At 49.0% G+C, this 24795-nt stretch overlaps 2 protein-coding genes across 14 annotated transcripts in view; one reads left to right on the plus strand and one right to left on the minus strand.

Moving 5' to 3' along the window:
- The window catches only part of Hcn4 (hyperpolarization activated cyclic nucleotide gated potassium channel 4), a 46458-nt gene extending 34045 nt beyond the window's left edge, over nt 1–12413 (plus strand). The window contains exons 5-8 of the mRNA XM_005316771.4: nt 2694–2840; nt 2933–3173; nt 3889–4053; nt 4168–12413. Of these exons, the coding sequence (XP_005316828.2) occupies nt 2694–2840; nt 2933–3173; nt 3889–4053; nt 4168–5636 (2022 nt within the window). The 3' untranslated portion in view covers nt 5637–12413. The remainder of the gene's footprint in view (nt 1–2693; nt 2841–2932; nt 3174–3888; nt 4054–4167) is intronic.
- A 4772-nt stretch (nt 12414–17185) lies between these two features.
- The window catches only part of Neo1 (neogenin 1), a 227141-nt gene continuing 219531 nt past the window's right edge, over nt 17186–24795 (minus strand). For 11 of the 13 annotated variants that reach the window (XM_078049330.1, XM_078049328.1, XM_078049327.1 and 8 more), the window contains 3 exons: nt 23679–23942; nt 20956–21092; nt 17186–19906 (listed from right to left, as the gene is read on the minus strand). In XM_078049330.1, coding sequence (XP_077905456.1) covers nt 19823–19906; nt 20956–21092; nt 23679–23942 — 485 coding nt within the window. In that variant the 3' untranslated portion in view covers nt 17186–19822. Of the gene's footprint in view, nt 19924–20955; nt 21093–23678; nt 23943–24795 lie in introns of all 13 variants that reach the window. The other 2 variants (XM_078049321.1, XM_078049332.1) reach the window with 2 other exon arrangements.

Raw genomic sequence — 24795 nt, forward strand, 5'->3', positions numbered from 1 at the left:
TTCCATGCCTTCCCTGTCCCGTAGCTGGGGGCCTGTCTCTCTGCACTGTCGCATCAGCGCTCTGGGTGTTGTTGAATCCAGTGAGTCTTTTGGGGCCTCATCTCGCTTGGCCTCCTGGTATTTGCAGACTCCTGCTCCTTCTTGGCCTTGCTTGGTTTCCATGACTGCGTGCTCTTGGCTTCCTCCTACCTCTCTGACCAGTCCTACTTGTTCGCCTTTGCTGGCTTCTCTTCTCAGCCGTCACATGGTGGCTGGGCCCTAAGCTCTTTGATTCTCTGCCTCAGTTCCTAGGTGTTCCCGTTCGAGCACCCCCACCCCCGCGTGCTCTGTGTCCATCAGTGGGGCCCAGTTATATAATCAGCTCCACCTCATTGTCAGCCCTGGAGTGTTCATTGGATGCCTCCCTGGATACCTCGACCTCATCACATCCAAAATCAGAACAACCTTCCCGGCCCCCTCCACTCCCAGCGGCCACTCTTCCCATATGTGTTCTCTATTAATGGACACAAGGAGCACAGATGCCCAGCCAGAAACCAGGAGCCATGCTTGCCATCTCTGTCACTAACACCCACCTCAAAGCTGTGTCTCTCTTCTCTTCCTCCCAGCCGGCCTCTGTCCACCCTCACTGCCAGCTTCTGCCTCTCCCCAGGTCACCACAGCAGCTTCAACCACAGCAGCTGAGCTGTGGCCTGGAGTCGGGTTGCCTTGGGTCTCCCCTAGCTTCTTCATTGATGAGTTCTGGGAGCATGGGTAGGTTACCTCTCATCAGGTTAAGCCCTGACCTTTATCACCTGATTGGTGGACTCCGACTGTATGATGGGAGAGTATGCGGAGTGCTGTCCTAGGGTTTGTGAGGAGTAATGCAAGTCAAACCCGCAGCACCGCATTCGCACAAAGCACAGAGCAGGCCATTCAATATTCATTAGCTAAGCAGGCTCCTCTCTGCCCTCTGTTCTACTCATCACATGGTATTTTAAAAATATATCAGTCTGATTGTATTGTTCCTCTGACTGCTGTCTCCTGGTGGGGTGACGGTCAGATGGCAGCCATTCAGATGTGGAGGCCCAGGTCCTGTGACACTAAGAGGAGAGCGTGGGAGAGCCTGCAGAGCTGGGGTGGGTAGGAGAGCTCACTCCGGGGAGGCAGAAGAAGGTGGAAGAGAATTCTAGGTCAGTCGTCAGGGTGCGCTTGAGCAAAGGTTGAGTGGCAGGATGGTAAAGAAATCGGTCTGGTTAGAACAGAGGGTTCTGGGTTGGGAATTCGTGGGCTAGGGAAGGGAGGTACAACAGGAATCAGGTGATAAAGGTCAGGGCTTAACCCAGGTCCAGTTAAGGATTAATCTCAGGCCACCATCAGGGCCTAGCCTGTGACCAGGGTTGGGCTCAGTATGTGACAACGTCAGGCTTGGTGTGTGGTTAGGGTCGGAACTCAGTCTGAGATGAGGTTGGAAGTTCTTTCTGGGACCAGAATCAGGGATTGATTTAGAAAATGCATTAGGGTTTATAAGTAGGGCCAGTGTCAAGCTGCATTGTGACTTCCCATTTGAGACTTTTTCCTAGGCTAATAGCTCTCTGAGTTTTTCTGATTCACCTTTGAATCTCTCTTAAATGTCTTCCCTACCCACTATCCCCCTAGATCACTTCACCAACCTTTGGGTTCCTGCCCACTGTTCCCTCCTCTCTGTTCACTGTAGGGGGGAGTCTCTACAACACAGCTCCAAAAGTGCCAGTTGCCTGTGCCCCCACAGCCAGCCAGGAAGTCACTCCCCCACTGGGGCTTTGCACAACTTAGAGAGACAACTTAGGGCAGGTCGACTGGAAGAGCTTGGAGAACATCACCCCTTGGTCTTCAGTTGCCCATTGATATCTCTGTGGAACACTAATATTTGAGAACTGGCTCCCCTTTTCTGATTGTTCCTGGGGCTGTTGGGACTAACCTTCCTTCCCAGGTGGGAAAAATCTGTGTTAGTGCCTAATCAATACCTCCTGTCTTCTATTCTTGAGGACTCCACCCTCCACCCAAAATGCAGGGGCAGTTGGAGCAAGGTTCACCTGGCACTGCCAGGAGGGGCAGGATCATTCCTTATTTGGTTCAAGCCCCAGGGACTTAGGTTCACAAAGCTCTTGCACCTGAACTTCTGTTTGAAGGTCCTGTTCCACCTTGTGTTTCCCTTGGGCTGGAGCTACTGAGGCCACCATTACAGACATACCCTAAAAAGGGCCAGGCCTCCTTGCCTCTGCCTCTAGCCCTTCTGACCTGCTGCAGTCCTGTCCTGATGACTGTGCCCATTTGTCACTACTTGCAGGAGACAGCTCCTCCTCTTCCAGAGTCAGTGTCTTGTTTGTACTGTAGAAATGACAGACATTCAGAAGAAACTTGATTACCCTTCTGGGCAGTTGGTATCCTGTAACTGGACGTTGGACAGTCCCTGTTCCCCCTGCCCCTTCTCCACATCTCTATAGTATGGAACACAAGAACAGACACCAAGGGAGCCCCTTCCCCCATGCCCCATGCACTCCAAGAGTTGGAGTCAGGGCCATTGTTTTGGGCACAAGCATAGTCATACCCACACCAAGGACATTTAATCTCAAGGAACCAGGGTTGGCCAGAAAAGCCCCCAGGATTAAAGCCCAGCTCTGGTCATCAGCTGGGGGTGCCCGGAGGTAACATCTTTCTCTTTCCCCCATCCTCAGTATAAGCAGGTGGAGCAGTACATGTCCTTCCACAAGCTCCCGCCCGACACCCGGCAGCGCATCCATGACTATTATGAGCACCGCTACCAAGGCAAGATGTTCGATGAGGAGAGCATCCTGGGCGAGCTGAGTGAGCCACTGCGGGAGGTGAGCCTGCAGGTGGCCTGGGCAGTGGGGAGAGCCCTGCCTTGCTGGCAGGCATCGCCCCTCACCTCCTTCTCCCGTCCCAATCTGTGCAGGAGATCATCAACTTTAACTGCCGGAAACTGGTAGCCTCTATGCCACTGTTTGCCAATGCAGACCCCAACTTTGTGACCTCCATGCTGACCAAGCTCCGCTTTGAGGTCTTCCAGCCAGGGGACTACATCATCCGTGAGGGCACCATTGGCAAGAAGATGTACTTCATCCAGCATGGCGTGGTCAGTGTGCTCACCAAGGGCAACAAGGAGACCAAGCTGGCTGATGGCTCCTATTTTGGAGGTAAGGTGTCCACAGGGGTCTGGGGTAGCAGGGGCCACTAGGGAATAGGCTGGAGAGACTCTGGAGGACAGAGGCACTGTCATAGCCTCAGCCTGGAGGTGGGTGTCTCTGAACCCAGTATAGAGATGTCTTAGTCCATTTGGGCTGACAAAGCACTACAACCTGGTGACTTAAGAAGAACAGAAATTTATTCCTCACAGCTCCAGAAGCTGGAGTGTGAGGCCAGGGTGCTAGCATGGTCAGGTTCTTGTAAGGGGCCTCTTCCTGGTTGCAGACTGCTGCCATTTCTACTTCCTCACAGGGTGGAAAGAGTGTGCTCTCTCTCTCTCTCTCTCTCTCTCTCTCTCTCTCTCTCTCTCTCTCTCTCTGGAGAGTACCATTTATGAGGACTCCTCTCTCATGACCTGGTCACTTCCAAAGCCCCACCTCCAGATAACATCACATTGAGTTTAGGGTTTCAGCCTAGGGATTGTGGGATGACACAGATGATCAGCCCTTGCAGGGGATGGTCCCAGAGATGGTAAACAATCCCACATCCAATTGGTGGAGGGACTGTTATCCAGTATGATCACAGCCTTGGGGCGGGGGGTCTTGTGAGCCTGTGAGGCTTCTGCACCAAGCAGTGGGGGACCAAAGTCAGAGCAGGGAAGCCCCCACCCCCACCATGGCCTGGGAGGCTGTGCACACCCCACCCTGATTTCTGATATCCTGGCAGAGATCTGCTTGCTGACCCGGGGCCGGCGCACAGCCAGTGTGAGGGCCGACACCTACTGCCGCCTCTACTCACTGAGTGTGGACAACTTCAATGAGGTGCTGGAGGAGTACCCCATGATGCGGAGGGCCTTCGAGACTGTGGCATTGGACCGCTTGGACCGTATAGGTGAGGGGACGGGCAGGAGGGTGGGAGGGCAGGAGGGTGGGAGGGCAGGTTCCCTCCTGCAACCTTGCCACCTTTCTGCTCTGCCTGAGCGCTTGCTCTTGCATTATGCCCTAGGCAAGAAGAACTCCATCCTCCTGCACAAGGTCCAGCATGACCTCAACTCTGGCGTCTTCAACTACCAGGAGAATGAGATTATCCAGCAGATCGTGCAACATGACCGTGAAATGGCCCACTGTGCGCATCGTGTCCAGGCCGGCGCCTCTGCCACCCCAACCCCCACGCCTGTCATCTGGACCCCGCTGATCCAGGCGCCACTGCAGGCTGCCGCTGCCACCACGTCTGTGGCCATAGCTCTCACCCACCACCCTCGCCTGCCTGCTGCCATCTTCCGTCCTCCCCCAGGACCCGGGCTGGGCAACCTCGGGGCTGGTCAGACACCAAGGCACCTGAAGCGCCTGCAATCCCTGATCCCTTCTGCTCTGGGCTCCGCCTCACCTGCCAGCAGCCCATCCCAGGTGGACACGCCATCTTCATCTTCCTTCCACATCCAACAGCTGGCTGGATTCTCTGCACCCGCTGGACTGAGCCCTCTCCTGCCCTCGTCCAGCTCGTCCCCACCGCCAGGGGCCTGTGGCTCCCCACCAGCCCCCACACCGTCCACTGCTGCAGCTGCCTCCACCACGGCCGGGTTTGGCCACTTCCACAAGGCTCTGGGTGGCTCCCTGTCTTCGTCCGACTCCCCGCTGCTCACCCCACTGCAATCAGGGGCCCGTTCCCCACAGGCTGCCCAGCCACCACCCCCACTGCCTGGGGCCCGGGGAGGCCTGGGACTCCTGGAGCACTTCCTGCCTCCTCCACCCTCATCCAGGTCCCCGTCATCTAGCCCTGGGCAGCTGGGCCAGCCTCCCGGGGATTTGTCCCCAGGTCTGGCCACTGGCCCACCAAGTACACCAGAGACACCCCCACGGCAGCCCGAGAGGCCATCCTTCATGGCAGGGGCCTCTGGAGGGGCTTCCCCTGTAGCCTTTACCCCCCGAGGAGGTCTCAGCCCCCCTGGCCAGAGCCCAGGCCCCCCAAGAACTTTCCCAAGTGCCCCACCCCGGGCCTCTGGCTCCCATGGTTCCCTGCTGCTGCCACCCGCCTCCAGTCCCCCACCACCCCAGGTTCCTCAGCGCAGGGGCACGCCACCCCTCACCCCAGGCCGCCTCACCCAGGACCTCAAGCTTATCTCAGCCTCTCAGCCAGCCCTCCCCCAGGATGGGGCACAGACTCTCCGCAGAGCGTCCCCGCACTCCTCAGGGGAGTCTGTGGCTGCCTTCCCGCTCTTCCCCAGGGCCGGAGGCAGCAGCGGGGGAAGCGGAAGCAGTGGAGGCCTCGGTCCTCCTGGGAGGCCACATGGTGCCGTCCCTGGCCAGCATGTCACTCTGCCTCGGAAGACATCCTCAGGTTCTTTGCCACCCCCTCTTTCATTGTTTGGGGCAAGAGCCACCTCTTCTGGGGGCCCCCCTCTGACTGCTGCACCCCAGAGGGAACCTGGGGCCAGGTCTGAGCCTGTGCGCTCCAAACTGCCGTCTAATCTATGAGCCGGGCCCCTCCCTCCCTCCCTCTCCTTTTTTCTCCCTTCTTTTCTTTCTTCAGGTTTAACTGTGATTAGGAGATATACCAATAACAATAATAATTATCATTTAAAAAAAAATCCCACACACACACCCCAGAAAAACAAAAGACAGCAGAAAATAACCAGGTATTCTTAGAGCTATAGATTTTTGGTCACTTGCTTTTATAGACTATTTTAATACTCAGCACTAGAGGGAATGAGGGAGGGAGGGGGAGGGAGCCGGAGGGGAGCAGGCAAGGCCCAAAGGCAAAAGCCAGAGGAAGGCAGGTGGGTTCTCTGGGGTGGGACAGGGATGGGGGTGACCCATGTCTGGGGTTCCTAGAGCAGACCTGTCATTGTACTCATTTTAGAACAAGAGCTACCATCAGCCCTTTGGCTGTGAACTTGGAGCCCCACTCTGTTGGGGGTCGTCATATTCCCCCAGGAAGGGGCTGTCCTTGGGTGTGTTCCTGGGGAGGCTCAGACACTTGTTTCCTTGGGACAAATCGGGGCCGGGGCCCCAAGGGCCTTGCATTTTTTTCTACTGTTATCGTAGCAAGATATGTATATGAATATGTATATGTATGTAAGATGTGTATATGTATAGCTATGTAGCGCTCTGTAGAGCCATGTAGATAGCCACTCACATGTGTGCACACATGTGTGCAATCTAGTTTAACCCTGTGTTGCCAGGACACCCAGGTCACCTTACATCCAGCAATCCGCCGTGGCCCGCAGGCTGGGCACCGCGGGGTCTGGGGATGTACTCTCTCCAGTCCTCAGGGAAGAGGACCCCCAGGACCTCGCAGCAGACCCTTCTTTCCCCATCTCTGGGCCCAAATCCAGTCCTAGCCTGACCTGTCACCACTGGGAAGCAGAAGACTTGGGGCTGAACCTCACCCTTCCCAGGGCCTCAAGCACACCGTCACCTCTGTGGCCCTCAGTGTTCCCAGCTAAACAAGGGAGGCGAGGGAACTTCTGTTTATTGAGTCTGCTCTGTGCCAAGCACTGGTTTTGCACTTTACACACATTAACTCCTTCAGTCTCACAAAGACCGTGAGGTAGGTACTTTGATTCTCCCCATTTCACAGATGAGGAAAATGAGTTCTTAGTAATTTTTCCAGAATCATGTAAGCAGGAGCAGCTGGGCTGGGACTAATGAGATGTAGGTCTGTGCCCACCCAAGGCCAGAGCCTATCAGAAAAGTGTGTTTCAAGGGGCTGAATTAGATGGCCCCAAGCCTGGTGCACAGGGAAGAGACCAGAGTCTGGCCACAATCAGGCTTAGGTTCTAATACTAGCCCTGCCACTTAGCTTTGGGACCTTGGGCAAATTATCTGACCTTTCTGAATCTGTTACCTCATTTGTAAAATAAGAATGATTATGGTACTGCCTCACAAGGATCTATGAGAACCAGATAAGAAATAGAATATATGTGAAATGCCCAGCCCGGTGCCTGGCATACAGCATAGTAGGTGCTCAATAAATCACGTTTCTTCTGCCCCCTCCTCATGTGCCCAGCCCATTTCTCCATCGAGCTGTGGTGAGAACCCAGAGAGCTTTGCCTGAGGACTCCAAGTCTTAAAAATTATCTCAGAACTCAGGAGGTGGCCAAGGGAGATGTGTGGACAGTGGTAGCTTGGGCCAGGCCTTGAGATGTGGGAGGAATTGGAGAGAGGGAGGAAGACAGGGGGCATGGAGTGGCAGGTGTGGGCCAGAGCACTTGGGGGGTGATTACCAAGGCAGATGTGGAGCTGGGCTTCGGGAGGAGACTCACGGGCTGCAGGGCAGAGGCAGGGCCTTGGATGGCAGGCCACGAGGCTGAGGTATACTTGGTTCTGAAGGCAACCAGAGGCCACAAGCAGGTTCAGGGGGGACGGGCACAAAGTGGAAGCGGCTGAGGTACCCCAAGGTTCAACTGTCCTCTCCAATAGGATACTGGCAGAGCCAAGGGCAGAGGCAGGTGTGGCCATAAGACCTGCATGAGGACTGCTTGTCCACGCAGAGCTCTCCATGCTCCAAGCCAGAGGGTAGGCAAGATCAGGTTGCCCTGTGCTGTTCTGGGACAAGAGACAGGCTGAGTTAGTGGCCTGTAGATGGTGTCAGGGAACTGGAGGCAATAATCCAGGAGAGAAGGGGCCAAGGTCCTGGGATCCTAGGTGAAGACTAGCAACCGTTGGCCCGAGTTTCCACAGAGCTGGAAAGGCCTCTTAGGACCCAGAGAGTTCTTAGACCTGATAGGATCTAAGCTTCAACCTGAGTTCCACAAGCCCCCACCTTCGTGCTCCCCCAAGGAAGGCAGCTCAGAGGAGGCAGCAGGCCTGGAAGGGGCAGGAGTGGAGTGGGAGGGTCCAGGGCACATGGGGTGAGGAGTCCCTTGAGGCCGGGGCCTGGCCTAGCCACCCTCTTCTTGACTCACACCACCATTTTATAAACTCGGACCCGGGCTGGCCTCTCTGGGGAGACTTTCGAGAGGCCAGGTCATCAGTGGGCCCTCCCATCCCTAATCCCCACAAGCAATTTTCAAATCTTCCACTTTTAAAACAGAAAACGGTAAATGCACCGTGTTGTATATTTTATTTAAATAAAAAAATTCCAGCAAATGCTGCCTTTTTCTAGGGGACAGGGTCGGGGTTGGGTGAGGTTAATGGGAAATCCTGGAGTCTTAGAAGCCCAGCTGTGCAGGGCTTGGAACACACATGGGCATGTGTACAAACCTTCACTCTCAAGCCCATTGGGTCAAGCTCTGTGCCCAGAGGTGTGCATGGGAGTATATAAGGCCCAACACAGGTGTATACCTGCAGGTGGGTCATTAAGTCTGCATCTTTGCTACTGCAGGGGGAGGCAGAGCTGGGGGAAGTGAAGACCCTGACTCAGATCCTTCCCGACTGCCAAGACTCCAAGGTCCTAGGTGGTAGTAAACAATGCTAGAAGCTGAGAAGGGAAATTCCATCTTTGCCTGATCAGGCAGGGCCCTCAGAAGAGTTGGAGGGAAGCTGGGGACCTGAGGTGGCAGGCTGGGGGGAAGGCATCATGGGGCTGGCTGAGGATGGGGGCACAGTGCTGGACCTCTGTGTGGCTCAGGCAGACTGGGTAGAGGTGCCAGAGCTGGGGCCCAGTTGGAAGGAGGTGTGGCACCGTCTTTCCCCCTCCAGTGCCAGTGGTGGTTGGGGGCTGCTGGGTCTGGTCCCCTCCACCAACCCTGCAGCAGACGGTCCCTACAGGCCCTCATACCTCACTGTGTGGGGAAGGCCTGAGGCTGGGAAAGCGGAGTCCCCCGGGGCTCCCGGTGGTGTAGGGAGTGCCTTCTTGCCTGTAGGAGAAGGGGAAAGTCCTCCAGAAAGGGCAGGGATCCCGGTGGCCAGCCGTTCCCCATCATTGCTTGCTGAGGCCGTTTCCGTGGCAACCAGTCTGGGAGTCCCGTTGCGTTGCTAAGGAGGCAGCTCAGCAGGGCCTGGCGTCCCCATGACAACTGCCCCCTGCGGCCAGGCAGTGGTGCTTCCTTTGGGACCCAAGGCACAACACAGGGACAGGCCTAGGTGCTGCCAGGCAATCTGTGCTTAGACAACTGCCGCCACCTCTGGGTGACTGGCCTCGGGCTGGGGAAACCTTTTCAGCTGGACAGCCACTGTAGGAAGCCTGGGGAGGGGGCTGTTCCTGGGGTTCACTGGGGATTCCAACCAAACCGCTAAGTCGGTGGCTATATCAGTCACTATCTTCCCTGTTCCCTACCCCAGAAGAACACTCAGTAAGTGCCTACTGCATTCTAGATACTGAGTGTTTTCCTGTTACCTTATTCCATCCCCCCCCCCCCAAATCCTATAAGGTCAGAATGAGCCCAATCACAGTGAGCCAAGGACTCTGAAGCTCAGATGGGGCAGGAACTCATCTTACCCCCATCAGCTAGAATGGAAGGAGCCAGGGTGCACACTCAGGGCCCCGAGACTCAAACCTCGCCCCTTCTTGAAGCATGGTAGGAGCTGTTGTCCTGGGAGAGTATTAAAAACAATAATGAAAATGACTTCAGTCCTAGTTTGCTTTCCTTTATCACCATATGCTGCCAATTCAAGACAACGTCAGTGATAAGACACCCTCCCCACCAGGGCAGACAGCTCCCCCTCACCTTGAATTGCCACTGCCACCCCCGTGTTTCAGCCTCCAGGGGCACCTGCTGTGTTCATGGCAGCCAGAAACAGTGGGAAGGCCTGAGACTTCCCTTCTGCCTCAGTGGGACTAAATCAGACTAGGAAATTTGCAAGAAAATTTTAAAAGATGTAATAAAATCCCTCCCCTTTCCTTTCCCAGCTGACACCCCTCTTTCATCTCAGACATCTTGAGAGTTGTCCCAACTTCCTGTCCTCATTTCCCTCCTTGGGCATCACTTCTTCCTCCCCTGCAATCTGGTTTCTGCCTCTCCTCGCTGCTGTCCCACCTGGAATGGCTCTGGACAAAGTCCCCATAGTCCACACAGTGGAATCCAGGGGCTGCTGACTTTGTTGACCAGGTCCTCCCCAGCTTCATGGTCCCTGCTGTCTCCTCACTGCCCCACCTTTCTGCTCAGCCTTAGCTTTAAGGGCTCCTCTTTCTTCCAAAAGGTTGGTGCTCCTTGGGCCTCCAGCCGTGACCCCTATCTTGTCACTCCATACATGCTCCCAGGGCGACCTCACTTATGCCCATGGCTTCCCACTCAGAGGCAGAAGCCTCCCAGATTTCCCCTTCATCATAGGCCCCCAATCCTGAGCCTCAGCTGGGGGTTCTGCCACATGGGCTGCTCACCCTCCTCTGAAGGAGCAGCCCTTTCACCCTCTTCTGAGCACGCAGGTCCCAGTGCACCCAGAGTGTGTCCTCCCCAGCCGCTGCCCCTTGGTGACTTGACTTCTTCAGTTTCATTTCTCTTGAAGATGGAATATGTCATGCATGCAGAAGAAGACATAGCACACAAATAAGACATTAAAAATAAAATAAACAGCCATTTACCAACCACCCAGTTTAAGAAATAGAACATAAGGAGTACACCTAGAAGCATCTGTGAAGATGCCCAACTATTTTATTCCTCTAAGGGAAACCACTCATCTGGGCTTTAATTGTGTTGTCCCCTTACTTTCCATGATCCTTCCACTAGGGAAATAAATGTCTCTAAACAATGTTACACACCAAGGTGGGGGAGTGGGGATTGGAAGTTGTTTCCTTGAGGGGGAGGAGGACACTGATAGTAATACTGTTCAGCATTGCTGGTACATGGTGACAATAAAAATCAACTTACGCTTCAGTTAGTTTAATTATTGTTTTAAATTTCTTTACAAACAATGTATCTTTTTTATCATCTGCACTAGGGACTGGGTCATACCCACCTCCTGTTTATAGACCACTCAATGCATTTGTGATTTTTAAGCTTTACATACATGATGCATCTATTCATAATTCTTTCTTTCTGTTCAGTAGTATAATTTTGAGATCCTAATAATGCATGGAAGGTAGTTGATTTGTTTCCCTTGCTGTTTCCCTTGTTTCCCTTCCAGTCCTTGAATAGTCTACAATTTACATTTGTATTCTTCCAAAGAAGGGTGTGTCTGTCGATTCCAGTTCTCACCAATATCAACTTGGCTGCGGCAAGTGCTCTTGTTCATGGCTCCTGATGAAGATGTGTACAGGGTCTCTGGACTCTATAGCTAGGGGTGGAATTAATGAGTCAAAGGGTGAGTTAATCTTCACTTTACACGATAACACCAAGGGCTAGAGCTATAGCTCAGTGGTAGAGCTCCTGCCTTGCACGTGTGAGGCACTGAGTTCGATCCTCAGCACCACATAAAAATAAATAAATACAGATGTTGTGTCCCTCTACAACTAAAAAAAAAAAAGATATTGCCAGCTGTTTCAAGTATTCTAAACCACTTATCCTTCCAGCTGCAGGGCATGGGAGTCACTCTTGCTCCATGTTTTTGGTCAATTACTGGAATCCTTTGCTAAATGTTCCAGTAGAAAAAGTCTCAGATTTCAACAATATGTCACAATAAAGGTTTGTTCCAGTGTGGGCCAGGCTGCCACTTTCTTTACTGATATCAACTTAAAAAAAAAAAAAAAAGTCCAGGTCTTAAAGATCCCCGTGGGAGAAGAAGAGACCAATGGGAGAGATGTGGAATCTGAGTCATCTCTCTAGCAGGGACACATATCACTGCCTCGAATATCCATTGTCAAGGGCCATAACATAGCTGCAAGAACTGATACGAGGGGATCTGGAATATTTGCTGGGCATTAACTATCCTGGCCAATCCTTTCAATATGGTCTTTTAATTTTCTTCATCAAGTTTTCTATTAGATTGATTACCAGTTCCTTGTATGTTTGTTGCTGCTGCTAATTGTATTTCTTATCCAGCTATAATTTCTGTGTAACAAAATCTAACAATTTAAATGTACAGTTCAATGAGATTTGACAAAGAGACACACTTCTACAACCATCCCCAGTTAGGACATAGAATATTTCATTACTCCCTAGAACTCCCTCTGCAGTCTCCTCCTTTCAAACCTGACCCTGGGAAATCTGTTTTTTTGTCACTCAGGGTTTGCCATTTCTAAAATGTCATCTAGGTGGCATCACAAATTGTTGAGTCTGTGTCATTTGTTTCATTAGTCTTGTGCTGCTGTGCTTGGTCAGTGCCACGTGCAACAATATTCTCCTGTATGGGATGGCATGAGTCATTCACTCTTCCACTGATGAACGATGGGCTACTTCTGGCTTTAAGTTATTAATAAAGTGCTGACGAACATTCATGTTTCAGTCTTCATGTGAGTGTAGATTTTCTTTTTCAAAAAAACTTTAAATTGACAAATACAAATTGTGTATGTTTATCATGCGCAGCATGAGGCTTTGAAATATGTGTGAGCAGTGAAATGGCTAAATCATTGTGTGTTTGTGTATGTGTGTGTATGTGTGTGTTTGTGTATGTGTGTATGTGTGTGTGTGTGTGTGTGTGTGTGTGTGTTAAGTTCTACTCTTAGCGATTTTCAAGACTAATAATAGGTTTTTGTTGATCTTAAAGACTTAAGAGCTGGGTATGGTAGTGCACACTTGTTAATCCTGGAGGATCGGGAGGCTGAGGCAGGAGAATTGTGAGTTGAAAGCCAGCCTCAGCAATTTAGTGAGACCCTGCTCAAAATAAGAAATAAAAAAGTGCTGGGGATGTGGGTTAGTGGTTAAGCACCCCTGGGTTCAATTCCCAGTACCCTCGCCCAGGAAAAAGACCTAGGAGTGGCACATAAGTATGTTTTTAATTATATAAGCGACGGTCAGGTGGGGTGTGATTGCAAGTATGAGGTCTGCCTGAGCAAATAGGGAGGCCCAATTCAATCCCTGGTTACTCCCCACAAAAATGAGGTAAAAGAAAAAGCTCAGATTCCCCCCCCCCCAAAGTTGAAGTACTGTCTCGCATCCCCATCAGCAGTTACATGATAGTGCTGGTCACTTCCTACCCTTAACGATGCTTGATGCTGTCAGTCTTCTTGATTTTTTACCATTCAAGAGAGTGTGTCATGTTAATTCCTGGTTTTAATTTACATTTTCATAATGACTAAAGATGCTGAGCATCTTTTTAGGTATTTATTTGCTATCATGCCTGTCCTTTGGTAAAGTGACTGTTCAAACCTTTCTTCATTTGTTTTTATTGAGTCATTTATTTTCTTATTATTGAATCATAATACATTTAAGATACAAGTCCTTTAAAAGAAAGATGTTCTACAAATATTTTCTCCTAATTTGTGGAATACCTTTTCATTTTCTTAACCATGTATTTCAGAGTGAACATTTTACTTTCTCTTCCCAAGCATTTCTTCTTTTAAAACATTTTTATATTGGTGCATACTAATTATATAGAATCCTGGTTTCATTGTGGTACATTCCTACGTTCATAGAACATAATATGAACCATTTCCCTCCTGGGGGAAGGAGGAGGGAGGGGACAGGTAGGTACCAGACCCTCTTTCTCTACCCCATGGTCTCCATTCTACTTTCATGAGATTCTGTTTTTTCTCATTTTTTCCCCTTCAGCTTTCATATGTGAGAGAAAACAAATAGGGAGTGGACTAGAGGATCTCAGTTTAGCTGTGTCTGGTCACTTTGGGCTCTGAGCTCCACTTGTCCACTAGTCTTCTGAGTCTGAATTATCTGACTTAATATAATATCCTCCAGTCCCATCCTTTGTCCTGCACTTGACATAATTTTCTTCTTTATGGCTTTTTTGGTTTGTTTTGTTTTTGAAATGGTGTCTTACCTTGCCGCCCAGCTCTCCAGGAAGTGCTGAATACTCCCTCCTTCCCCACATCACTTCATTCAGGTCTGCTAGCTGTCCATTAAATGTCCGTGCTCTGTCTAGGCAATGAATGCAGACTGTCTTCCTAATTTTGCATCTTTAGTGCCTGGCACACAGTAGGTCTTCAGGAGTATCCCAAAGCAATAAATGACTCCCAGATTCTTAGGTGAGGAAGGCCCTTCTTCACGGACCAGTGCTAAGGGACTTTGACAAGTTCCTAATTCTTCCGGGGGAGCACAATTAGGAAGGTTTTGCAGAGGAGGTAAGGCTAAGCCGAGTCTAGGACGTGGTAAGAGGGATCTATCTTCCGTGTGGAGGAACAGTCCTTCTCTCATGTCACCTGCCCACAAGATTTCTTTGGTTTCAGTTCCAGTTTTTCATGTTTCGTTTTGGCTGTCCTGGGGATTGAATCCAGGGGCACTCTATCCCTGAACTATCACCCAGCCTTTTTAATTTTACTTATTTTTATTTTGAGTTGGTGTTTTGCAAAGTTTCTGAGTTACAGTTCTGTGCCACAGTGTCTGGCCAGTGTCCCCTTTGTGTGGTAATCTAGAATGTCTATCAGTGGGTTCTTCTGCCATTTCTAGGCAACTTTGCTTATGGGTGCCCAATCCATCATTTTGTGTTCAAGAATAGATCCAGGCTCCTCATGCATGGTATTAGGCAGGGGAGATACAGCTAATTTAAGTTAGAAAAGGCACCTGGGCAATTGTGTGGAAGTCGCCAATGAGACTGAGGCAGGGGGTCCATCAGGGGCTTGCTAAAAGACAAGAAGGAGGTGCTCTAGGGGACCCTTGAGAGCAAGAACTGGCAGGATTTGCTGAGCAATGTTTTGTGATGTTAAGGGAAGAGCTTAGAACAGCTCCCAGATCTCCACTTTGGGAGACAGTAGAGCTGTCAGTGAGTACAGGTACCTAGCAACTAGGCAATGGGGCTCTGCTCCAGGACCTGGGAGGGAGGATGTGACAGTGTAATATGATGACAACCCAGATAGTAGATGCCTTGTTAAATCTGGATAAGGTTGACTGGAGCCCATGACAGGTCTTGTGCCCTCTCCTCCGCCCGCTAAATTTCTGTGGATTCTCAGCTTAGCTGGGTCTGGTCACTTTGGGCTCTGAGCTCCTGCTTCCAATCAACCAATTCTGTTTATGGCTTGTTTGCACATGCCAGACTCACGGTTCCTCTGCCGCGTGGGCCAGGGGCTCTTTTCTCCATCTGGGGTAGTGACCTACAGCTCATGAAAAGCCTGTGCATGAGGCAGGTGTTAAACAAGACTTGGGGAGTCGAAGGGAGTCTACCTCATAGAAGTGCCAACAGCATTAAGTCATCTTTCAGATCATCCCATTTAACAGATCTTTGGAAAGCCTCAAGGCCAGCCATTTCCTTCTGGAGGCACTTTCCCATGTGGCCCCAAATCCTCTTGCCACCTTGGGGAAGGTACCAGCTGCCCACCCTCCAACTGTTTTGGGAAATTCTTAACCTTTCTTCTCAAATGCAGCAAATGATCCTGCTAAACTTCTCTGAACTCGGCCCCTTTTCATTTCCCAGCTCCATGAAGCTCCTAGTTGAGTAGAAGGGTATCCTGACATGGATGAGGCCATCAGGCTGAAGGGTAACTGTGTCTTAATGACACTTAACACTGCATATGAAAAATTTCAAGTATTATCTTCCTCAACTACTATCTCCCACCTCTCCCCCAGCACCCCTGGTGCTCCCTGCTTTGATAGCTGGAACCCCAAGACCAAGAATCTGGGACCTGCTGTCTGGGCTCCTTTTGTCTGTGTGGTCAGGGGTGGTCCCTCTCGGCTCCCTGCTTGTCTGTGTCCTGCCCATGCCCCCACAGGCCATCTGCCGGTGGCTTGTTTATTGCTGCCCTTGTTTCTACTGATAGTGCTCTTCCCATCTGGCAGGAAGGTGACTAAAATTGGGAAGGGCTGAAAACAGGGGTGGAGGGAGGTGTTTCTTCTTTGTATCCAGCCTTGCCCATGTCGCTCATCTGAGAACCAAGCTGCAGGACATCCTTGTCTTAGTTCCCAGCATCAAGGTAGTCTTGGCATCAACATTCTTAGGACTCCAAGAAAGGTCATTACCAGGCAGGTAGGTCATTGTTATCTTTGAGTTCTCCCCAGCTTGTCAGAGGGTCCCTGTTGCTGACATGGGAGGGTCCTGACACCAGAACACCAGGGACTGATAGAAATCCCTGGAAGGGTGGGGAGGGGGACGGGCTGGAAGACTTCCAACACACTCCAGCCAGGAGTCCTTGGGACTCATCCAAGAGACGAGTATCAGCCATTGTCAGAAACTGCTTCAGCATTAGGTGTTCCAAAAGGAATGAGAAAATCACTTGTCCCCAGAGCCCAAAGGCTCTCTGACAGACCCATCGCTGTAAAATGTGCCAAGAGCGCCACCTAGGGATGCAGAGGTGGCAGCGCAGACAGGCGCTGCGGTGATTGCACTGGAGTGGCAGTGAAGAGGGCATCCATGTGCAAGATGAATGGTCTCAGGAGCATCTTGCGTGCTAGAGCAGTAGGTGTACCAGGAGGCAGGGCTCTAGACCTGGAGGCTGTGGCAGACAAGCAGATGCAGAGCTCGGGGAGATCAGACTTGGACACAGCTTATAGGGATGGTGGGACCTGGGTTTCCGTAAGTACAGGCTGGCAGCAGGGCAGGTGGACGCGGGGGCAGAGACACGCTGTGCTCCCGACAGCCTGCACTCTGCTGCAAGCTCATGGATGGCAGTGAGCCTGTGGCGATTGTGGGCTCCACTATTTGTAGCCCAGAATTTAGGCCAACACAAGGAGTCTTGGAGTGAATGCGAGAAGGTGAGGTAGCCTGGCAAAGTCCGCCTCTCTACAGACCTCTGCCCCTGGTGTCAGGCATCCAAGAATGGTGAGTCGGGAGTGGGAAGGACAGCCCACTGTGGCACAGAATGAGCTGTGTGGTAGCCATCTGGCATGTATGCCACTTAGGGTTGCTGCTTAGGTGTCATTTGCCATTCCTGAGGCCTTGGTCCTTGTAGAACAGCAATAGCTGGGGAAAGGGCAAGGACAGGGACAAAACTCATCTTTGGGGCTGGTGGATGGTCAGACATCTCCTGGATTATATGCCACCCCTCCTTGGGTCCCCCTGGGAACTTCTGGCTTTATAGTTGCAAGGGGAACAGGGAGGCCTATCGGAAGTTGGGGTACAGGGGGCCCCTGAATTGGGAAAATAACTATTTGACCAGACCAGAGTTTGATTGGATTAAAAAAGTGTATTGGGTTTCCAATACTAAATAAAAACATGAAATTGTTTTTTAAAAAGCCATAGAGTTTACAGCATCAACTACAGAAAAGGCCAAACAAATGTATACAGAACCCAGTCCAGCAGTCCTCCAGGACCCTCCAGCAGGCTGCAAGGCAACAGACACATTTGCTCCACATCCTCCTGAAGGAAGCTGCTGAGCCGCAGCTCAACTAGGACACAAGACACACAATGGTTTAGTTTCAAAAACCACAGGAAAATGTAAGAAAATGTATTCAATTGTGAAAGGTGCAATACAGAATAGCTTTCCTTTTTCTTAACTTTAAAAAATCCCCCAACTTTGAACAGTTATTTCATTTAAAAATAGGTCCCTCCCCCACCCCACCCCAATTCTGTGGCAGTATCCAGGTACCAAGGCCCTGAGGTAACAGAAGTGTCAGGGTTCATGGGAGGGAATGCCCTCAATACTGAGCATGTTCTTTGGGCAAAAGGTAAGACAGTTTTGGGGGAATCTAGCCCTCTTGGGGGCCAGAAAGCTCTCACTGCTCTCTTCAGGACCAGCTGAAATGCACTGGTTTCCTGAGTCCTGCCAGGCACCGTGCCATGACAGCTCTGTGGCAGCAGGAGTTCCAGCACTGCACTTCTCATTACCCCCTAAATCATAAATACGGAGTTTACATTGTAGAAAGGCAAATGTGTAATAAGCTCTAAAAAGGGTAAAATAACCCATGATCAAAGGTCGGTGGCACACCTGTAACCTGTGGGGGCACTCATGAGGCCTGGGCAGGGCTCAGGGACCTGGAATAGGGGGCTGGAGCCCCACTGGTGGTCAGCAGGGTTTTTTTGGGGGGGGGGTTACTGGGGAGTGAACCCAGGAGTGCTTTACCACCGCCACATCCCCAGCCCTATTTATTGAGACAGGGTCCTGCTAAGTTACCGAGGCTGGCCTCAAACTTGTGATCCTTCTGCTTTAGCCTAGGATGACAGGTGTGCACCACTGCGCCTGGCTCTGAGCAGTTTTGTTGGCTACAGCACCCAAGCCCCAGCTGCCTTCTTTCACTGCCTTCCATGTGGTGTCCTGGGGATTTGTTGGGGAGAAGATGCCCAAGGCTCAGTCCTGTACTTTTCATTACATATTCTTAATCTTAAGGAAATGAGCATACACCTCAGCCCCTACCTTTTTAAGGAAAGACAACAACTTTTTGCGAACGCAAAGGCTTCTGTGTATGGCTGAGACCTGGACATATGCTGCTGGGATGGAGGGGACAGCTGCCTCTGCTGATGCTCTCTCCACTGTCTTTCTTCGTTCCCTACTTGCAGAATTATGTTGACAGACCTGCCTTGCCTCGGCCTTGATGATGCTTTTTCAGAAGGGGCCCTGCAGTGTAGAAGTGAGAGCTGGCCTAGCTGATGACAGGCACCAAGAAGCAGGAGTCCCATGTGGAAACAAAGCTCCTTTCTTAATCTCCAGCCTCCTCAAGGGAACCACTGTCAGCAGCAGCAAAGGGTCTCTATCCTGTGCTCTCTGACATCCAGGAACAGGGCCAGGCTCTTGCTATACTTGGCATCACTCCATGAGGAACAGCACCAGGGACCTCAGCATGGACATTCCCACCAGGACATGATCAAGACACAGGGCAGCAAAATCCCCACACCCACCTATTGCACAGAATTTTTAACTACATCCAAACAAAACTGCAGTTGCAATGTAGTGACAGTAAGATGGATATACCAGAAAAGGACAAAAAAGAAGATGCTTCCATTCTCTGCAGGCTTCTGGAAGAAAGTACAATGACTGGAACATTCACAGGACCTCAGCAGCCCTTCCATTTCCTATTCCCAACCCCCAGCCCCCACCCCAATACTGAATCTGCACAGAAAACAACAAACAAGTCTTTTCATGTTACATTTCATTCAAATAGATCTGTAATCTCACAGTGATGAGAGGAGAAAGTCAGGCCTTTAATAATTATAATAAAAAAATAATAAAAAAGCTTACAAACAGCAATGCAACATTTCCTCCCCCTCAAAGTGATGGATTAACAGCTGGTAGAGGATGCAATGTCTCAGAATTAAAAAATAAAAACCAAACCAAAAACAAGCCAACCCCTGCAACAACCCACACTGTCAATGACTTTCTGTAAGTAATTGGAACAAGCAGTCAAATGTCAACCACTTGTGGAAAACACCATGGACTTCCTTGGTTTTGGATCATATTTTTTTAAGGTAAAATAAAATAGACTCAAATAAAATTGTACATAATGCCAATGTCTACACTCCATCAAGTTGATGCAGTTGCAGCACGAAGACACAGCCTGATCACAAAGTGAAATGCAGGTTGTACTCCTCGCCTCTTCCCTGGACACAAAATTTTGGCCCATGGTGCCCAGTCCTGCATGGTATCAGCAGGCAAAGGGAAGCTGCCCCAATGCAGGCATCTTCCAGGCTGGCCAGAAGAAGGCAGGTGGCCATGCCTGGAGCTAGTTCCATGCGGGGGTGGTGGCTGGTCTGCTGGCTCACTCTGTTCTCAAGTGCTGTCCTCTCGTACTCTGTACAATTCCTTGTTTTCAAGGCTAAGTTCCAAGACTTCTAGACTCAAGCATGGAGTCCTGGCCTGGCGAAGGTTGTCATGCTGTCGTGATGGCATTTAGGTCCTTCATTAGTCCTTCCAGGTGGGCCATCTCTTTGGTCAGCTCATCTGGTTCATAGCTCTATGGAAAGGAGAACACTGTCACTGGGCATTATTTGAGGAACTGTCCAGGAAGGAGAGCCCAGAGAGAGGGGTCAGATAATCAAATGGGGAGTGGTAAAATTATCCTACTGGACTGGCACACTGAAACTCAAGCTGGCTCAGAAGAATCAGAGGTAGCAGGTTGTATCCAAAGCCACTAAGATGTCATTTCTTGACACTGTACAATGTCCCTTTTCTCAGCACACGTTCCCCAGTTCACAATGACCTCATGAGCCAAAGGCCCCACTACTTGCCCCTTCTAGGTCCTTGCCACAGTCAGGACAGTTAGTATGTCCCTTGTTCTCTGGGCCCAACCTTTCCTCTAAAGAATCCTGTACCTGGAAATGCAGAGGTAGACATATTTATTGGATTTTTTTTTTTTCTGGTACTAGGGCTTGAACCAAGGGTTGCTCTTCTACTGAACTACATTCTAGCTCTTTTTGTTTTTGAGACAAGGACTCACTAAGTATATCAATGTTTGGAGGATTTGTGTATGCTAGTGAACCACTATTCTCCTAATACTTGTGATCCTCCTATATCAGCCTCCCAAGTGGATGGATTACAGGAGTATGCCATCGCACCAACTATTTATTGGGATTTGAGAGTGAAAGATCTAGGAAAGACCAGATCAGTTTGTTTTGAGAGCAACCTCTCAAGCACCTTCTCCAGTATCCTTAGAAAGGTTACAGAGCAGAAATGAGGGGTGAAAGAACTCATGCCGCATTTAAAGGGCCAGGCAGGAGGGACAAATTGAGAGGATGGCAGGTGTGTATGACTAGCTGAGGGGTATGATAAGCTAATTTAAGACACACCAGAGTGGGAATGAGACAGAAAGCAGACCAAACCTTCAGCACATTCCTGGCTTGGAGGAGATGCTCAAAATACAAATGAACAAATGACTAACTCTTCTTCCTGCCACTGGGCAGTGAGGCCTACGTCTACATACAGTATCAGCTTGAACACCATGCTTGAAGGACTTTGGGTGCATGCCTAGACATCCTGGCTGGGCTGACTGCTGTGTAAACTTACACTCTCAGAGTCTTCCAGCATCCTTGTGGTCTCCTGTACTTCAGGGGCACTTGGAACAACCACTGGCATAGGAGGCCGGCTCCTTCCTAAAGTTCCGATGGAAGCTGTCTTCACTGAGTGGATGTGATGGTTCAGAGCTGAGGAGAAAAAAGGCACTGTCAGGTTGTAGCAAAGGCTGCATCCCCAGACCTCAGGAAGGCACCACCTAAAATCCAGATTCAGATACTGCTTTAGGGTGAGGGATGTACATACATAGGCTCAGTGCAGTAATCCTGCTATGAAAAGTTACTGGAACAAGAGGGAAGGAGAGAGGCAGCAGAAATTTAAGAGTCGAGAGAAAATATTCCATTAGCTTCAGAAAATTAATATCCTAGTCTCAAAGTGTAGAGGTCCACAGACTTCTTGCAGAATGTCTGGGAGGCCAAACTCTTCATAATACCACAAAGATATCATTTTCCTTTTTCCTATGCTGCTTTTGTACTAAGGATATGAAAGCAAACACTACTGGAGTCTTAGCACTAATTCAGACAGTGGCATCAAACAGTAAAGTCATTCATGGACATGCACTTAAATTATTTATCTTATTAAATCTTGACCCTGGATTACACGGCTTTTAAATGTTTTGTGACAAAATGGAAAAAACGGAGAAAGTACTTCTGCTGTATATCAAGTATGATGCGATCTTAAAGAAAATGACAGACTGAGCTGTGAGCTAAACAGCTGGTCTCATCATGGAACACCATTTGTTCAAAGATGGACTGACAAATGGGTCGGTCATTAAGATATTTTCTAGAAATTGAACAAAGTAATGTGTTTACTGTCAATGATAAATTCAAGTTTTAGATGAAAATTACAATTTTGAAAAATGTTTATCTGCCATAGAATCTGATAGCTTCTTTAATGGTTACAAACCTGGTGATATTAATGAATGTTTTTAGATACTGATGAATGAAGTATATCAATGTTTGGAGGATTTGTGTATGCTAATGAACCACTATTCTCCAAATGACCCATGTGTGATGTTTCAGTATTATGAATTCAAAATGCAAACAGGCTAGTGGATTCTAATGGAACAGAGTATGAAAACTTCATGGATGTGGTTTCAGATTCCACATTACAAGCCAGTCTTTAAGAAACTACAACTTGAGTTTTGCCATAGTAACAAAAAGAATACTCACAATTATCTATAAAGATAATGTAGTTGGCTGAGAGAAGACTACTTTCTACCTGCGAGGCCAAATTTTCTTCTTTTTTTTTGTAAAAAAATATTATTTTTTAGTTGTACTTGGACACAATACCTTTATTTTATTTAATTATTTTATGTGGTGCTGAGGATTGAACCCAGGGCCTTGCACGTGCTAGGTGAGAACTCTACCGCTGAGCCACAATCCCAGCCTGAGATTTTCTTCTTATATTTCAACCAAATGACAAATTGCAACAGACTGAATACAGAAGCAGACAAAAGAATCTAATACCAGACATAAAAGAGATTTGAAAAAAAAACAGGACAATAAAATTTTTCTCACTATTTTTTTAGAAAAAGTTATTTTTCATTAAAATGTGCTATTTATCGTAACATGACTGCTATTTTTACATGAATATTTAAAATAACTTGGTTTTAATTTCTAATATGGTAAATATTAGTAGATATAACCTTTGTGAAAAAAAAAGCCATTCTTGATGGCTTTTAAGATATAAAGAGGTCCTGAGACCAGGGAAGTTTGAGAATCATAGACCTACTCTGACATAAACCATTAAGACAGACAATAAAACAGGCATGATGGTGGTACACGCCTGTAATCCCAGAGGCTCGGGAGGCTGAGGCAGGAGGATTGTGAGTTGAAAGCCAGCCTCAGCAACTCAGTGAGACCCTGTGTCTAAATAAAATATTTGAAAAAGGGGGACTGGGGTTCTGGCTCAGTGGTAGAATGCTGGCTTAGCACGTGTGAGGGCCCTGGGTTTGATCCTTAGCACCACATAAAAATAAATAAATAAAATAAAGTTTTTTTTTTTTTTTTTTTTTTAAAAAGGGCCGGAGTGGGGGCTGGGTTTGTGGTTCAGTGATAAGTGCTTGCCTAGCATGTGTGAGGCACTGGATTCAATTCTCAGCACTGCATATAAAGAAATAAAATAGAGGTCTATTGATAACTAAAAAAATATTTAAAAATAAAAAGAGCTGGGATGTGGCTTAGTGTTTACGTACCCCTTACACTCCTGGGTTCAATCCCTGGTACAAAAAAAAAAAAAAAAGAAAAAGAATGATAATGATATGGAAGAGTAGAAAAAAAGGGGCAAGGTTCTGCGGTTGAGCTCTGTGAACTTGGGCAAATGACCTCCCTTCTACAAAGTTCCTCTCCTTGTCCTAAGGCTCCTTCTTGTTTCAGTGCCTGGCCTCCCTGGCACTGGTCCAGCTCGTATGCACCTTATGAAGTGAGGGATTCCAGGGGGCTGGGGAGATTGGATCTGTTTCTCAGACCCAAGTCACTGGGTTTTACCAACATAAAACACAATTCAAAAAGTCAGTCTTTGTTGCACAAAACATTATTCTCTGATTTGTAAGCATTCCCAAAGGAGGGGAGCCCACTGCTCCCTGAATGGGACAATACCACACTATAAATTGCTGGGAAAAGTCTGAGGATTTGCTTTGTTGTTCTCCATATAAGTGGTTCTGTCCCAAGCCTGAGTCAAAGGGTCCCTCCAATGGTGCTGCTAGTCTCACTCACCTTGCTGGGATAATAATGGTGTGCTTGGCAATGCAGGATCATAGGTGGGAGGTCCTGGGGGTGGGATTGCTGGCACAGCGAAGCTCTTTAATGGGTGGGAAGGACGAACATGGGCTGTGGGAAGACTCTGCCCTGAATCTTCCTCCTGGGAGCTGGCCAAGTAAGAGGAGCTGGTAGCACCTTCAGGATCCTGATGATCAGTACAGCATGTCTGAGATGAGGAGGCTGGCATGGTGTCAGTGCTGGGAGTATTTCGAATAGATTCTACAGCAGGAAAGCCTAAATGTTAGCATTTTTTTTTTTTAACCATTAAATGTGTAGGGTTTTGGTTACTTCTAGAAGTCCCTTAAATTAGCTCAGTAAGCACTTGGGACCAGTGCTAGACCCAGGGAACATAGATTAGCACCACAGCCAAGGCTAGAACAGACCAAAAGTCCCAAACTCCTATCCTCAACCAATTGTTCCAATTTTTTTTTTCACCTGCACAGCTAAGTGGTCACAATCTTAAAGATTTAAAGTTCTCCTCAGTACTTATTATGGAACACAAAAAAAGGTTCCTGAAACCATTGTCTATATTGGTATAAAAGAAAATTTTAAATTTCACTCATTGATAAGGCTTACAGACTGGCTTTCTGTAGATGAGCATGTCTTAAGGACCCTGATGATCAGTATAGTATGTGTGAGATAAAGAGGCTGGCCTGGTGTCAGTGCTCGGGGCAGGTCACCAAGGCTGGTCAGGTACTTGACAGGAGTCAGCTCTGCCGGCAAGGCCTGGTGGTTACTGAAGGAAAGGCCAATGCGACAGGCCTTACACGGTCACTGGGGACCACAAATGGCTTTGGCCTCACTAGGGCAAAGATCCCATAGTTCAAGAGAGGAATGGACAACTAAACAGTTCAGAGATCTACACACAGCTTTTAGATCATGTCCTGGCTGGGGATGTGGCTCAGTGGTAAAGCACTTGCCTAGCATGCTTGAGGACCTAGGTTCAATCCCTAGTACAGAAGAGAAAAAAAAAATCGTGCCAAATGAAGGGTGATTTGGTCCAGAGAAAGAAATAGGGGTAGATTAGCCTGGAAAAGAGGAGACTCAGGAAGAAAATGGTAACAATCTTTAA

The sequence above is a fragment of the Ictidomys tridecemlineatus genome, chromosome 5, assembly GCF_052094955.1.
Source record: "Ictidomys tridecemlineatus isolate mIctTri1 chromosome 5, mIctTri1.hap1, whole genome shotgun sequence".
In the NCBI taxonomy this organism is placed as follows: domain Eukaryota; kingdom Metazoa; phylum Chordata; class Mammalia; order Rodentia; family Sciuridae; genus Ictidomys; species Ictidomys tridecemlineatus.